The 15,610-nt window shown below is 40.5% G+C and overlaps 1 protein-coding gene across 6 annotated transcripts in view; it reads right to left on the reverse strand.

The window, feature by feature from the left end:
* Positions 1-15,610, reverse strand: part of Lsm14a (LSM14A mRNA processing body assembly factor) — a 51,689-nt gene that overhangs the window by 23,237 nt on the left and 12,842 nt on the right. For all 6 annotated transcript variants that reach the window (XM_008839446.3, XM_008839445.2, XM_029566635.1 and 3 more), the window contains exons 2-3: positions 4,909-5,072; positions 1,519-1,648 (exon numbers count right to left, since the gene is read on the reverse strand). In XM_008839446.3, the coding sequence (XP_008837668.1) occupies positions 1,519-1,648; positions 4,909-5,072 (294 nt within the window). The remainder of the gene's footprint in view (positions 1-1,518; positions 1,649-4,908; positions 5,073-15,610) is intronic.

Below are 15,610 nucleotides of genomic sequence, written 5' to 3' on the forward strand. Positions count from 1 at the left end.
CCTATGGCAATGGTGTCAGCATACACAAGACCCATGCAAACTCAGGCAAATAAAAACCCAGCACAGAACTGTGGAAATAAACAGCAAGTTCCAGTCTTAGTTGAAGAATTATCAGCAGCTGATTACTACTGGGTGAGGAAGAGCAAATCGTCTTAAAGGTAGGGAACTCTAGATAGGCTGACTAAACACTGGTGGATGAACTTGGACTGAGGGACTTCTTGGGACACTAACTTTACAAAATAGACCTTAATACAAATGACAGAATGTATGAAGTCTGCGTGGGGGGGGCACTATGGGAGGGTGTCAAAGGGAAAGGGAGTATAAATATGATTTATGTATGAAATATACAAAACTTCAATTAAAAAAAGCATGCTTGCTCAGTAGAAACTGTTCTTTGAATTTTGATCTTTTCCCAGGCAAGAGATATGCAATAAGGTAGTCTTCTGTGATGCTGGATCCAGCAGTAATCTACAATTTCTGGTCAGTCATGTGATCACAAGAGCACACTTCTCACACTCTACCATGTGCTATGTGGCTAGGGCAGTGTTTTTTGGATATCATGTTTCCAATCCTCAGCACATTATGATAAAGTAGGCTTTTTTGGGGGGGGTCTTTTGGAGACAGGGTCTCCCTGTAGCCACAGCTGACCTGGATTCACCATGGAGACCAGGCTGGCCTCCAACTCATAGAGATCCCCCTACCTCTGCTGGGATTAAAGGCATGTGCCACCATACCTAGCTTGATAAAGTAGGTTTTAAGCTAGATTAGTTTTCCCAAACAAGAGATAATAGGTTTGGTAAGTTAGATGTATTAAATGCATTTTCAACACATTATCTACGATATAGGTTAAGGAGCATAGGGGCTGAAAGAGATGGTTCAGTGGTTAAGAGTACTGGCTGCTCTTGCAGAGGACCTGGGTTTGATTTCTAGCACCCACATTGTAGCTAACAACCATATGTAACTCCAGTTCATTTCCAGGGGAATCTGAGATACCCTCTTCTGATCTCCAAGGGCACTGCATGACACAGTCCAGGCAATACACTTTAAAAAAAAAAAAAAAAGTTAAGGAGCAAAGGAGCATGAAATGTTTTTGAGACAAGGCCTCATGTATCCCATGCTGGCCTTGAACCTGTAGGATCTTGAAAGATCTTGAATTTCTCTGATCCTGCCTCCATTTCCCAAGTGTTGAGACTACAGACATGCACCAATATGCCCAGCTTATATGTGCTTAATCTTAACACCATAAAACAAGGTTACAAAAGACAGATCAAACATTTCCCAAAGTCTGTGTAAATTTTCTATACCTTTGTGGTCAAGAAACGGAGACTTAATAAAAAGAAGCCAGGTGTGGTGGCACACGCCTTAATTCCAGCATTCAGGAGGCAGAGGCAGGCGGATCTCTGTGAGTTCAAGGCCAGCCTGGTCTACATAGTGAGTTCCAGGACAGCTGGGGCTACAGGGAGATCCTGTCTCAAAAAAGACCAAAAAAAAAAAAAGAAGAAAAAGATCACCACATACCAACGCCTACAGCACCAAACTGCTGCCCGACTAATGTACTTGGACTGAATTGGCTGTATGTTGGCATCCTGCCAAAAGGTCCATAGGAACTCACTGATTGGAATGAAGATGATGATGAACCTAGTGAAGACTGAAAGAAAAATCACAGGTTATTTTTCTAAATTCCAAGAAACATGCACGTAATAGAGATCCGTATTTTTTTTTAAAAAAAACATGTTTTAAAAGTGCAAATTTAACTATTAGATACAAAAGCAACTGCAATGACCTATAGTATGTATTCACTATTCCAACAGCTAACAATCTGATTTCTTACTTGTCTATATACACCAATCACGTTCAATGCTATTTATAAACACTTTCTCCATGATAAATTCCTCTTTTTAAGTTTATAGCAGATTTAGTAAATAAATGAACAATGACTTCACTATAAAAAGTAACTGTTTAAAGAAAAATCATTTTCAGGATTAATAGGCTTTAATCTGGTATTAACACAAAAAAGAATTCTCACTTGCAATTTTCCTCATTTTCAATCATTTGAGGCTTACCGTTAAATTCACAGGAAGAGATACAGAAACACACAGCATCGTTGTGGATTTTTTTGTTGTTGTTGTCTTTTTTTTTTGAAGCAAGGTCTTCCTGTAGCCCCAACTGTCCTGGAACTCACTATATAGACCTGGCTGGCCTTGAACTCACAGAGATCCACCTGCCTCTGCCTCCCAAGTGCTGGGACTACAGGTGTGCGCCACCATGCCCAGCCAACATCATTGTATTTTACATGTAGCTAGATTCCAGGAACATTTTATAAGACACTGATGGCTTATCTTGCCAATGTGACTTTTAAGAGATACTCAAGATTAGTAAATTACTTCACGTGTCTGTGAAAGCTTTCTCCTGAAATGAATGATTAACGGAATTTGTCCTGAATGTGGATGGCACCATTCAATAAGCTTGTGACCCAGATGGAACAAAAGGGAAAGAGGGGAAGCCCACTACCACTGATGGGTTTTCTCTGCTTCCTGGCCCTCAGGCAGTAAACAGCCTCTGCTACACATGCTGCCTCCCTTTAGTTCCTAGACAATAGATCTAGCAGAGAGAGGACTAAAACCTCTGAAATTGTAAACCAAATAAAATCTCTCCTCCTTTTATGATATTTTTCTACACATTAATAATCTTTCTTTTTCACATTAATAATCTTAACTTACTAAACAAAAAAAAACCATAGCACTTCTATATTAATTGGTCTTAAAATATTTCAAAATACAAATATGAATTATATTGAAGGCTATAGTAAGTGTATGTGCCTTGGTACACATGTAAAAGTCAGAGAACTTGTGGAAGTCAGTTATTTCCTTCCACTCTGTGGGTTCTGGGGACTGAACTCACGTCCTCAAGCTTGAGCCATCTTACCGGACTACATCTTATATTTTAATGTGTATGGGTGTTTTGCCTATATATATGTAAGTGCACCACAAGCATGTAATATCCAGGGAGGCAAGAAGAGGATATCAGATCCCCTGGACCTAGAGTTACAGATGGTTGTTACCACCATGTGGGTGCTGGGAACCAACAAGAGTAGCCAGTGCTCTTACCCACTGAGCCATTTCTCCAGCCCCAGCTCTTATCTTTTGTTCTCAGTTAATACCAAGCATGTCAGGTATTCAATAAAATCTGATGAATGAGTAAATAAAACATTCAAGGTGAAGATTTAAGATTAGAAGAAGCCATTCTATACCATTTTGATTTATGTTCTCTTAAGTTTTTCTGTTCCCCAAAGCTGATTACTCAAACTGGTTCCCAGAGTAACTGAATGACCTATATAAGAGAAAGAAAGTCAGGTAACTCCAGAGCCAGGAGAGGGAGCTATTTCTTTTGTCTTTTTGAGACAGGGTCTCCCTGTAGCCCCAGCAGGCCTGGAACTCATAGAGACCCACCTGCCTCTGCCTCTCAAGTGCTGGGATTAAAGGTGCACACCACTACACTCAGCAAAAGCTTCTTTTATATTCAGAAAAAACAAAACAAAACGAGTATCACAAGGTGTTTTACTCTGTATTCACTTGTATATCTATTTCACATTCTTTTTTTTCTTGCAGCCCCGGTGCTGGAGAGTGAGCCCAAGGCTTTGAACTATGTTCCTTGCCTCTTACTTTTTTAGAAGGGTTTATTTATTTAGAAGATATTTCCCTAAAATAGAAGTAAATACCTTAGGGAAATTATTTTGAGAGCAGTTTGTCAAACACTAAAATGTCCCCATTCACCTGAGCCTGTTGAAAAACCAATCATTTTAATGCAAATGATGAAGATGTATGACAAGAAAAAAAAATTAAAAAGAAAAGAAATTCAGGAGAAATATCAGACCACAATCCCCCTTTCTATTTCACATAAGATCTTAGGCAACCTAGGCTGGCTCTCAAACACAGTATGTAGTAGAAGACCCTGAACTCCTGATCCTCCTGTCTCTACCTCCCAAGTGTTGAGACTACAGGTGTGGGCCACTCTGCCCAGCAGGTGCTTCTATTTTTAATAGGCAAATATTCAATTCCTCTAAGGATATTTAGGGCTGTTTTTAAAATTAGGCATTTTGACAATTTATCTATGTTAAAATCCTTCTGTTTGTGCTATCATTGCGTATTCTATAATACAGAGCATGATTTAGCATCCCCCTTAAACCTAATAATTTTATTTCAGGGTAGGTATTATCACCCAGGTTTGTAATGTGAACCATTCCCTGAACAGTGTAGTAGCAAGGATCCTAGATTCTGGAATCACGATACTTGAGTTCATTCAAACTGTGCATTCATTTCAAATCCTCATTACAAAAGTGAGAAAAACTATGTTATCAAGTTGAACAGATTCTTTTGACTTACATGAGTGTTTCTGATTTTAACATTCATTACTTTTTAGAAAAAAAGATTTATTTCTTTATTTTACATGTATGAGTTTGGCCTGAGTGCATGTTCCACATGCTTGCAGGAGGGTGGGCAGGAGGGTATTGGATCCCCTGCAGCTGGAGTTACTGGCAGCTATGAGTGGTCCTGTGGGTGCTGCTGGGAAAGGAACCTGGAGCTCTTACCTGACTGAGCCCCCTCTCCAGCCCAGGTACCACACTTCAAATAGAGCTAGCTCTGAATAAGTGTTAGCTATTGTAACTAGTGGCACTGAACTTAGAAAACATTGTAAAAAATTTTAAATTCTTCAGCTATTTCTGACTTCCATTAGTCCTAATTTATGATCCAAAAAGAAATCCAGGTAAGAACATTATCCAGCATTGGATACTTAGGTATCCAAGTAAATTCTAAATAGTAAGGTACAAGAATGTTCTATAGAAAAGGCAAAAGTCAAGGCTAGTAAGGTGTGAAATGTACTACTACAAGGCAATTTACTTTCCGTTACCTGAACGATAGCTGGGTCCTGAGGCAAAGAACATTGTGGTTTTGGTGGCTCACAAACAGTGAGGTCTTTAATATCACTCCCCCGGAATATAATATACTCGAAGACTTCATCTCGTGGTGGTATTGGACGATCTGTTGGTCTGTCTTCTGTACCAAAGGACCGAACTGGTAAGAAAACAGATGACATAAAGTGTATTTGGTACTCACCATATTCAGGTAGGGCATAACGATTTTTTAAAAGGTATCAAATATAGCTGGACAGTTGGCTCAGTGGTTAAGAACACTGGTTGTTCTTGCAGAAGACTTGGGTTCAAATCCCAGCACCCACATGGCAGCTAACAACTGCCCGTAACTCCAGTCCCAGGGGATCCGACAGCCTCTTCTGACCTCTGTGGGCATTGCACGACACAGGTGCACTTACCTACAAGCAGGCAATACATGCATACACATTAAAGAAAAAGGACTGAGCAGGAGTTCTAAAATATCATCTATAAGAAAGGATTTATTAATTTGTAGCCAAGAAATTTTTAAAACGAGGAACATAAAGTACATTATGCTTAAAGCTCAATGTATCCAATTTGAAAGTCTATCAGTATGATGGGGCTGTTTTTCTTAATTTTATTTCTACCCCTGGTGGTTGTAGTAGGTGTTAAAATGTCCTTTTTTTTTTTTTTCAAAAAACAAAACGAAAACAACAAAGGAAAAAAACAAAAACAAAGAAACAAAAAAAAGTGAGGGGAGAAGGGGAGAACCGGGAGGGAAGTCCTTTCTAGCATTGATAATATTTATTTATTTAATTAATTTGGTCTTTTTGAGACAGGGTCTCCCTGTAGCCCCAGCTGACCTGGAACTCACTATGTAGACCAGGCTGTCCTTGAACTCAGAGATCCATCTGCTTCTGCCTCCTAAGTGCTGGGATTAAAGGCGTGTGCCACCACGCCTGGCCTTAATTTAATTTTTTTAATTTTTATTTTCATTTTTTGTGTATGAGTGTACTGCCTGCATGTATGTGAGTGCACCCGTGTTGTGCAATGCCGCAGAGGTCAGAAGAGGGCTTCAGATTCCCCTGGAACTGGAGTTAAGGACAGTCTGTAGCCGCCATGTGGGTGCTGGAATTGAACCTGGGTCCTCTGCAAGAGCAGTCAGTGCTCTTAACCACTGAGCCATCTCTCCAGCCCCAGCACTGATAGTTTTGTTTAGTGTTTTCTTTCAGTTTAAAAAAAAAAAAAAAGACTACTTATGCCATAGTTCTTGGTTGGGGATGAATGGCAAAAAACTTTTCCAGTCCACAAAATCTGAAGCCTAATTTTGAGGCAAGAAAAAGCCAATGAAGGTAACATTTCCCTTACTGAGCAGTAAATCTTTTAGAAGCTAAGCAACCATTAACTTTTTTTTTCCAGACCAATGGAGAAGCCTAAAATGCTTCCGTTACCTAAAATAGCTCTAATATAATACAATCTCAGTGTCAACACTGAACTTAGGTCCTCTGTAAGACCAACAAGTGCTCTTAACCATGGAGCCACTTCCCCAGCCCCTACTTTGATCTTTTCTAAGAGAAAGAATGAAAAACAAAAACAAGACTAAGAAAATTAAAAGCAAAATCACTTTCAATCCATCTTCTGCACCACCACAATGAATAATGTCCCAGGGCCCAAAGTAGCCAATCCTGAGACACAATGGGAAAAGTGAAAGGCGGGTCTACAAAAAAATCACAGAACTCACTTAGGCTTTCCAGAGACTAATGAAACCATTCAACGTATTGACACATCCACGTTAATTCAAAGTGAACTAAAAATAAATAAAAAACCCGAACTCCTTGTTTAGGCAAGCAACATGTATTGAAAAGTATGAGAAAAAAAAGAATAGAGGCATGTTATTAAGGAAATAGTTACAGAAGAGGGTAAGAAGGGAAGAAGGAAAAAGGAGTGAGGAATAAAAGAGGGTATGGTGCTCAAAAGATAGATTAAAACCAATCAGGAGGGCTGGAGACATGGCTCAGTGGTTAACACTGGCTGTTCTTGCAGAAGACCTGGGTTCGAATCCCAACACCTATATGGCAGCTAACAACTTGTCTGTAACTCCAGTCCTAGGGGATCCAACAGCCTCTTCTGTCTTCCTTGGGCACTGCACAACATGGGTGCACTTACCTACATGCAGGCAATACATGCATACACACAAAAATAAAGATAAATAAAAATTTTTTAAAGTTAAAAACAAAACACCAATCAGGAGCCAGGTCCTGCGAGCTGAGGGGAAAGATCACTTGAGCCTAGGCATTCGAGGCTAGTTTGGACAGCACAGTCAGATCCTTCTTAATCACACATGCACACACAAATTCCCGTAAGAATATCGCAGCACAATCTATAAATGTGTGAGAAAAAAAAAATCCAACGCAGTACAACCAAGTCACTAAAAGGAGCAGCATATCAATAAAGAGGTTAGAGATGACAGTAGTGGAGATCCAACAGTTAGCTGCTTATCTGAAACAGAAAAGAGAAAGTAACTTAGAGCCCAACAGTAGTCTCCTAACATGAAGAGTTAAACTTGATTATAAGCCTTTATTGCATTTCCAGTGGGAAAAAGAGCATTATAAGCTGCATATGATTAAGGAATTTGCAGAAACAGTGATGTCAAAAGAAATGGAGCTAAGGTTGTAGTCCAGTGGTATTAGCACATGCAAAGCTGACTATGACAAGAAATGGACAAGAAATTCATTTAGCAAGTTTTCATGACAATTTATTATGGTACTGGAACAGAATGTAATATATAGCACTCTAACAAAAAAGGGACATTAAAATAAGACAAAGACAACTGGAAAGATGGCTAATTGGGTAAAAGGCACCTGCCTCCAAGACTTCAACCCAGGGATCTACATTGTGGAAGGAAAGAACCCACTCCTTTCCTCTGATCTCCAAGCACTGTGGCACAAACACATACAACACTACAAAGATGCTCAGCACTTAGAGCATGTACTGTTCTTTCAGAGGCCTGGCTCATAACCACCTGTATGTAACTCTAGCTCCAGGGGACCTGACACCCTCTTTCTACCACTGTGGGCAACTTCACTTATGTGCACACACTCTTGTATAGACACACATTCATACACATAGTTTAAACGAATTTAAAAATTAAAGTTAGCCCACAGGAGAACTTAAAATCCAAGGCATTCTCTCTCTCTCTCTCTCTCTCTCTCTCTCTCTCTCTCTCTCTCTCTCCCCCCCCCCACTTTCTCTGTCTCTTTTGGGCTTTTGAGACAGGGTCTAACTGTAGCCACAGCTGGCCTGAACTCACTATGTAGACCAAGCTGTCTCAATCTCACAGAGATCTGCCTGCCCCTGCTGGGATTAAAGGTATGTACCACCACGTCTGGTTTATTTCTTTTGTGAATTAAAAAATTAAAAAAAAAATCCATCCACATGTGCACATGCCACAATACGTGGATGGTGGTCAGGGGACAACCTGTAGGACTTGGTTCTGTCTTTCTACCATGTGGGTCCTAGGGATTGAACTCAGGCTGCCAGGCTTCACAGCAGATGTCTTTACCGGCTGTTATACTGCTGGTCCTCAAGGGCATACTTCCAAAACATGGGAAGAAAACCTCTACCATGGGGCAAGCAAGGCAAAATAGAAAAGCAAAAACAGAAGCTTTGGGGTGAGAATGTTTTGTACACACTAAAAGCTTATGAGATAAGCTCTGATGATGAAGACTGCCTTATGAGATATATGGCTTTCAATACAATAGAATTTTCACAGAACTGCAAAGAACAAATTACAAGAATATGGTCAGAGGGGCACATGATGCTGGACGACACAGGTACCAATAAATGAGAGGTCTTGAAAAGGGAAGAAGCAGAAGGTGGAGAGGTGCTGGCACTATGCCAATACAGCACAGCATTGCACCAATGGATTAGAAGTGGTAAGGGAGTGTATGTGAACACTCAGAAATTAAGTTGGTTCATGACCAATTTTTCCTTATTTTTAATTTTGTATTTGTAGGCAATAGCAGGTAAATACAGCAAACCACGGAAGTATCCCAAGTTTACTTTTGTCTCAATTTGGCTACTACTCAGTGTTGTAAGTGCTTATTGTTACACACTAGCTATGTTCTTTGCTTTTCTCCAGCAGGAGCCTCAAGGAATTCTTATACTTTCAGGGAAAGTTTTACATTTTCCTTAGGATTTATGTTTCAGGAATTTGAGATATCTTTAAGTATGCCAGCACTTCTTACTAGGTCTTTAGTGCTAAAATTAAAAATCTGTCCAGTTTTGTAATGGTCTACCCTCTAACTTAAGTTTTCCTATAAATCCTGTCATCACCACAGGAAGGCATCCATGACGTTATGCTTTTATGTTACTATTAAGTTAAAATGCAGTTGAGCCGGGTGTGATGGCACCCGCCTTTAGTTCCAGCATCGGGGAGGCAGAGGCAGGCTGATCTCAGTGAGTTCAAGCCAGCCTGGTCTACATATCGAGTTCCAGCTGGGGCTACAGGGAGACCGTGTCTCAAAAAGACAAAAAAAATAAAAAATGTAGTTGACCTGATTCTGTGATATTCTGGATGTTTTCATGAAACAATGAAAGTGTATTAATTTACCAAGTTTAGAATAAGAAGTACTATTTTAATATTATAACACTGCATACACTCACCCCCAGGAATATCCAATCCAGCAAACATACTACCATACTAAGCACTATATGTTAACGAAAGGACACAGTACTATTAGTTTCCTAGAGGTGCCCAAATAAAACGCCCCAGGCAATATTATGTTGCATAGAAACTTGATTTAAAAAATGTTTCTAGCAGTATTATCCATAACAGCCAAACAGTGACTTAAAGAACACAGTGATACATATATAGAAAGAGAGCACGTAACATGTCAACATTTTTAAAAACAAAGCTGGGGTGGCAGCAGTATGGGAGAGTGCCATTTGGGATGTGGGTATAAAGATGAGTAAGATTGTTTGGGATGTTCTGTATGAAATACACACAAAAAACCCTATAAATAAAAAAATAATAAGAAAAAACAAAGCTCCAAAGTGTAAGTGAAAAGCTGCATACATGGCACATTCAGGATAGGAAATGCCATGTAGATAAAACAGACTAGCAGCTGCTGGAGCACTGTGGGCAGGGAGATTAGCTCATGTATAGGGATTTTTTTCCTAGGGTGGCAAGAAGGTTGAGAAACTAAGGAGAGGTGTTTGTATAACTTACCAGGTACATTAACTGTCACTACAATATACACTTTATAATGCTTTGTGGTATGTTAAGTGAATTTTACCTCAGTCACAAACATAGAAATTAGAGTGCATACTCACAAATACCACCTACAAGAAAGCAACAGAAGAGGAACAGGCATGGGGAGAAAGGTGAGAATGGGGGTGCCGCCCTCAATACTCAGCATGCTGCAATGCTTTAGTAGGTATTCTAGTTCTTCCCGAAAGAGCATAAGCCTAAATTTTAGGTCACTATTGAATAAAAGAAAGTGGAAAATAATTTTCTTAGTAGTCTTAAAGGATATAATCAAGGTTTTTATTTATTTTCTTTCTTTTTTTTTTGTCTTTTTGAAGCAGGGTCTTCCTGTAGCCCCAGCTGTTCTGAAACTCACTATGTAGACCAGGCTGGCCTTGAACTCACAGAGACCTGCCTGCCTCTGCCTTCTAAGTGCTGGGACTACAGGCGTGTGCCACCATACCCAGCTGGTTTTTATTTCTAACCACACAAAATAACAAACTTATTAACAGAAATATATCCCAAAATTGCCTTATTCTTTTTTTTTGGAAAAAAAAAAAAGAGGGTCAAATTATCTGGTGAAATCACATATCAAGAAGCCCTAGAATCTAGAATAAGGCAAATTCAAGTATCACCCTAACACCAAATCTGGTTACCAGTGTACCAGTCCCTGTAGCAACCGACTTCCCAATATAATGCCCCCATGGCAAATTATCCAAACTCCCTAGGTTTAAACATGGTAATCTGCAGAGTATCAAAATATGAATTCAACAAATGCTGAATTTGCCAAGAAACACCAATAACGCTAAGGTAAGAAACTAAAACCAAGTAAGTAAGTTCAGAATGAATCCAGGGTAAGATTTATGATAGCCTTTTTTTTTTGGCGGCGGCGGGCTGGGGTGGGGGGAATGACAGGGTCTCCCTGTAGCTCCAGCTGGCCTTGAACTCACAGAGATCCACCTGCCTCTGCCATTCGAGTGCTGGGATTAAAGGTGTGCGCCACCACGCCCGGCTTAAAAATAAACATTTTAAAAATAGAGATCCCAAAACATTTCTACAAGGCACAAGATGGCAGAAGAAAATTGATATAAATTTATTATTTATCTAAGAAAAAGATCCTTAATACTGTCTTCAGGGTGGGTGTGGTGGCATACCTGTTATCCCAGCACTGGGGAACTGAGGCAAGAGGATTCCAAGATCCAGGGTAGTAGGGGTTACAAAGAGATTGTGCCTCAAAAAGCAAAACAATCCCCCAGTCACTATACTGTCATCCAAATACATAATTACCAAGTTGTTGAACTATGTATTTTTTTTTGATCATGTACAATTTTGAGAAAAGTACCATTCATGTGATCATCAAATTGTTAATATGCTACATACAAAGAAACAGGAGACAAAAGATGCTGATATCTGGTAGTCAAACCAAAAAATAAAGCATAACGTAGGTTAAGCCTACATTTCCTCTTCTCCAACCTCTTAAAATAGTGCAACTGACCTCACTATAACCACCTTCTCCCCTCAGACAATCAGGTTTTACATAATGTTCTCAACATGAACTTCCTAAGCTGGACCCTGATATGTCACATTATTGGCTCAACAGTTTTAATTACTCCCTATGGTCCACCAAATAAACCTGTTAAGTCACCTTTCAGTTGACAACTGAAACAGAAATTAAGCAGTGGAAGCCAAAGGAGAGGGGCCAGCAAGCTGGTGGGCTCTCACTGGCACCTCAGCCTCCCACAGCTGTAGACTCCCCACTATGACCTCCTTCTCAATCTGCTACACTTCTATCTTCAGTAACAATCATGTAAAAGACAGGGGTGAGGAACCGTGCAATCTCAAGAAAACATGGATAATGTGGAAAATCCCCAAATCTGAAAAAACTTGATTGTCTAAATGACAGTTGGTGGGATCACCCTTCAAAAAGAGTTGCCCCAGCGGCGCGTGGTGGCACACACCTTTAATCCCAGCACTCGGGAGGCAGATGCAGGCCGATCTAGGTGAGTTCAAAGCCAGCCTGGTCTACATAGTGAGTTCCAGGACAGCTGGGGCTACAGGGAGACCCTGTCTCAAAAAGACCAAAAAAAAAAAGTTACCCCAAGTGTTGAGGGTCAGGATAAGGATTTTAGTGTTGGTAGCTATGTGGTAGCTTCCCTAGTGGCTGTGGCCTCCCCGGGGACCATGGATGAAACATGTCATAGACATCCTCTTAATGGACTGAATTCTCAGCTATTGAGCCACAGCTTAAACACTGTATTCCAGAATCCTGAGCTATATTGCTCTTATTTCCTAACACCTAGAATAGTATCTAGCATGCAGACACAGCAGGCATTCAGTAATTCCCTTGGATGTCAAGGTACTAGATAATAATCATGCAGGATCCTTGTATCTTATCTGTTTGGTACTTCAGCTTTTTTTTTTTTTTCTTCTTGCTTTGAGACAAGGTAGCTGGTTTGGAACTCACTATGTAAACCAAGCTGGCCTTGAATTCACAGAAATCTGCCTGCCTGTCTCCTAAGTGCTGGGGATCAAAGGCATGCACTGCCCTGAGATGCATGTTTGAGAAAGGTCTGACAAGTGAGGGGCACTCTCAAAGGAGCAGCACATGGCCCTCAAAAGCAGCAGGGTGAGTAGAGATAAGGAGACAAGAACTCTGCTAAATTTAGGTTTAATCCAGAATGAAATGTAGTCCAGGTTGAACAAATGGCTCAGTGGGTAGAGTGCTTGCTGAGAAAGCAGGAAGATCTGAGTTCAAGTCCTCAGCACCCATGTAAAAAGTCTGGCATGGCTGCACATGCCTGTAACCCTGGCACTAAGGGGTAGGGGTTGGAGACAGGTGGATGTCAGGAACTTGCTGGCCAGTCTCATTCTTGCCCCCCCCCCCCCCAAGGAAAAGAAGAGAAGAAGGGAGGGAGAAGCTGGGTATGATGTGTGGCATAAGCATTTAATCCTAGCAATCCAGAGGCAAAGGCAGGCAGATCTTGGTGAGATTGAGGTCAGCCTGGTCTACACAGTGAGTTCTGGGCAAGCGAGGGCTACAGGGCGGACCCCATCTCAAAAATTAAATAAATAAATGGGGAAAAAAGCAAGGCACTTTCTTACTTAAAAATACAAAGTTATGGGGCTGGAGAGATGGTTCAGCGGCTAAGAACACTGACTGTTCTTGTAGAGGACCTGAGTTTGATTCCCAACACCCACATGGCAGCTAACAACTGTCCATAACTCCAGTTCCAGGGGATCCGACAGTTTCTTCTGTCCTCCGTGGGCATTGCACGACATGGGTGCACTTACCTACAAGCAGGCAATACACTCACACATGTAAAAATAATATATAAATTCTTTCTTCTCTGCCTTTTTGAGACAGGGTCTCCCTATAGCCCCAGCTGTCCTGGAACTCACTATGTAGACCAGGCTGGCCTTGAACTCATAGAGCTCCACCTGCCTCTGCCTGGGATTAAAGGCGTGAGCCACCATGCCCAGCTTAAATAAAATATTTTTTTTAAAAAAGAAAATATTTGTTCTTTACCTTTTGTTTTTTTTATTTTAAAATATTTTATTTATTATTTTATGTGTATGAGTGTATTGCCTGCATGTAGGTAGGTGTACCCGTGTTGTGCAATGCCCACAGAGGGCAGAAGAGGCTGTCAGATCCCCTGGAACTAGAGTTACGGACAGTTGTTAGCTGCCATGTGGGTGCTGGGATTTGAACGTGCGTCCTCTGCAAGAACAATCAGTGTTCTTAACCACTGAGCCATCTCTCTAGCCCAAGAGCAAATATTTTCTATGAACAGTGATGGTAAAGGAAGGAGACAAGTATTAGGACAAGTCAGAGTTAACAAGGCTTGAGAATGCATCAGAAGGAAATCCAGGAAAGAAGTGGGTTTACAATGACTAACAGGGAGCACTTACTAGGAGGAGTTTGAGTCCTTCCTTTCCTAACTTAGGAACAAGGTAGGCACTACAACATGCACTAATTTAATCTTCACAGGACTCCAGAGTGCAACCAACTTTTACTCTCAGCAAGAATGATTAAGAATAAAAATAAAAAATAAAAAAAAACCCAAGAAAATGAGAATGAAAGAAAACTGCAGAACACTGAAAAACTGCTTTGACTACACAGCACATGACCCGAAATTTGGAGAAGAAACTGGGGTGCAGAAGCAGGGTGCAGTCTTTGGGGCAGGCATGCACGTATGCTTATGGAATGAAAAAAGAAAAGGACAAGGGAAGGAGCCATGTGCTAAGAGTTAAAGCTTAATATGTTACCAAAGATCAAGGTTAAGAATTCGTTCCTCAAACAATTGAAAACCATTAAATGGTTTTAAGAGCGTGATGTGATTTGGGTTTTCACTTGTGTTATAGCATAGTTCATGCTGGAGAAACAAGGGTATGGTAGGCCAGATAAGAGATGATAAAGGCCTGGTTTAGGGTAGTTACAGCAGAGATGCAGAAAAGTAGTGTACCTAATCAAAAAGTATCTAGTAGGTTATGCTTGAATGCAAAATATAGTAGGCACTTGACTGCCAGTAGAGTTTCGGGCAAGTGAATGCATCCTGAGGGCTGTGATCTAAACAATGGAATCTCTCCATGGAATCATTATGTAATAAGATTACTGGGAAGTGTGAAAATGAGGAAGTACCGCCTGACTGGAGGAGGCGGTCCCAAAGGAAGACCTGTGGGAAGACCTAAGTTGTGCCCTGCCTCTTCTCCATCTACTTCCTGGCTGTTACAAGGTGAACTTCCTGTGCCACACTTTCCTGGTACCAGGACATTCTGTACTGTCTGAGCCCCAAGCAACCTCTAAAACCTTCTTCCTTTCAACTGCTTCTTTCAGGATCTTGTCAGAGACAAAGGTTTGACCAACATACAGGGCTTAAGAAAAAAAGAGCAAATTTGTAAGTGCTATTTTATACACTTAACATTCATTTAAAGGAAGGAGGCCACGTTTCTTAGAAATCCCACCAAGTTTAGCCCTTCAATAACAGTGCTTCAAACAAAAATTCACTTACAAGGTGTGGTAATGCATGCCTTTAATTCCAGCACTCAGTAGGTAAAATACTGTGAGTTCCTAGCCAGCTAGGGCTACACAGTGAGATCCTGCCTAAAACAAAACAAAAACAAAAACAAAATCCAAAAAAAAGTAGCTGTGCTCTGTTTTCACCAATTGATCAAAGAAACTAACTCATTAATTCAACTCCTTAAAACAGGAACAAGTATTTCCCTTATGTATTAAGTCACACAGCAACAGATGGGGTGTATATTGGGAAATTTGACAATGACTTAACTCACTGTTGAAAGAGCACAGATCACTCTAGATTTATTTACAAATCCGGCAGATCAAAGACAATAAAAAGGCAATAAGAGGACTTAGCAAACTGAGTTCAAGGTTAACAATCAGAGCACAAAGCATTCATGAAAATTAAGTCAAGGCAGGAAATAGGGAGAAAATTTTACTAAAATCAATGCTATATAAG

This window comes from Nannospalax galili, unplaced genomic scaffold, assembly GCF_000622305.1.
Source record: "Nannospalax galili isolate Female #2095 unplaced genomic scaffold, S.galili_v1.0 scaffold159, whole genome shotgun sequence".
Classification (NCBI taxonomy): Eukaryota; Metazoa; Chordata; class Mammalia; order Rodentia; family Spalacidae; genus Nannospalax; species Nannospalax galili.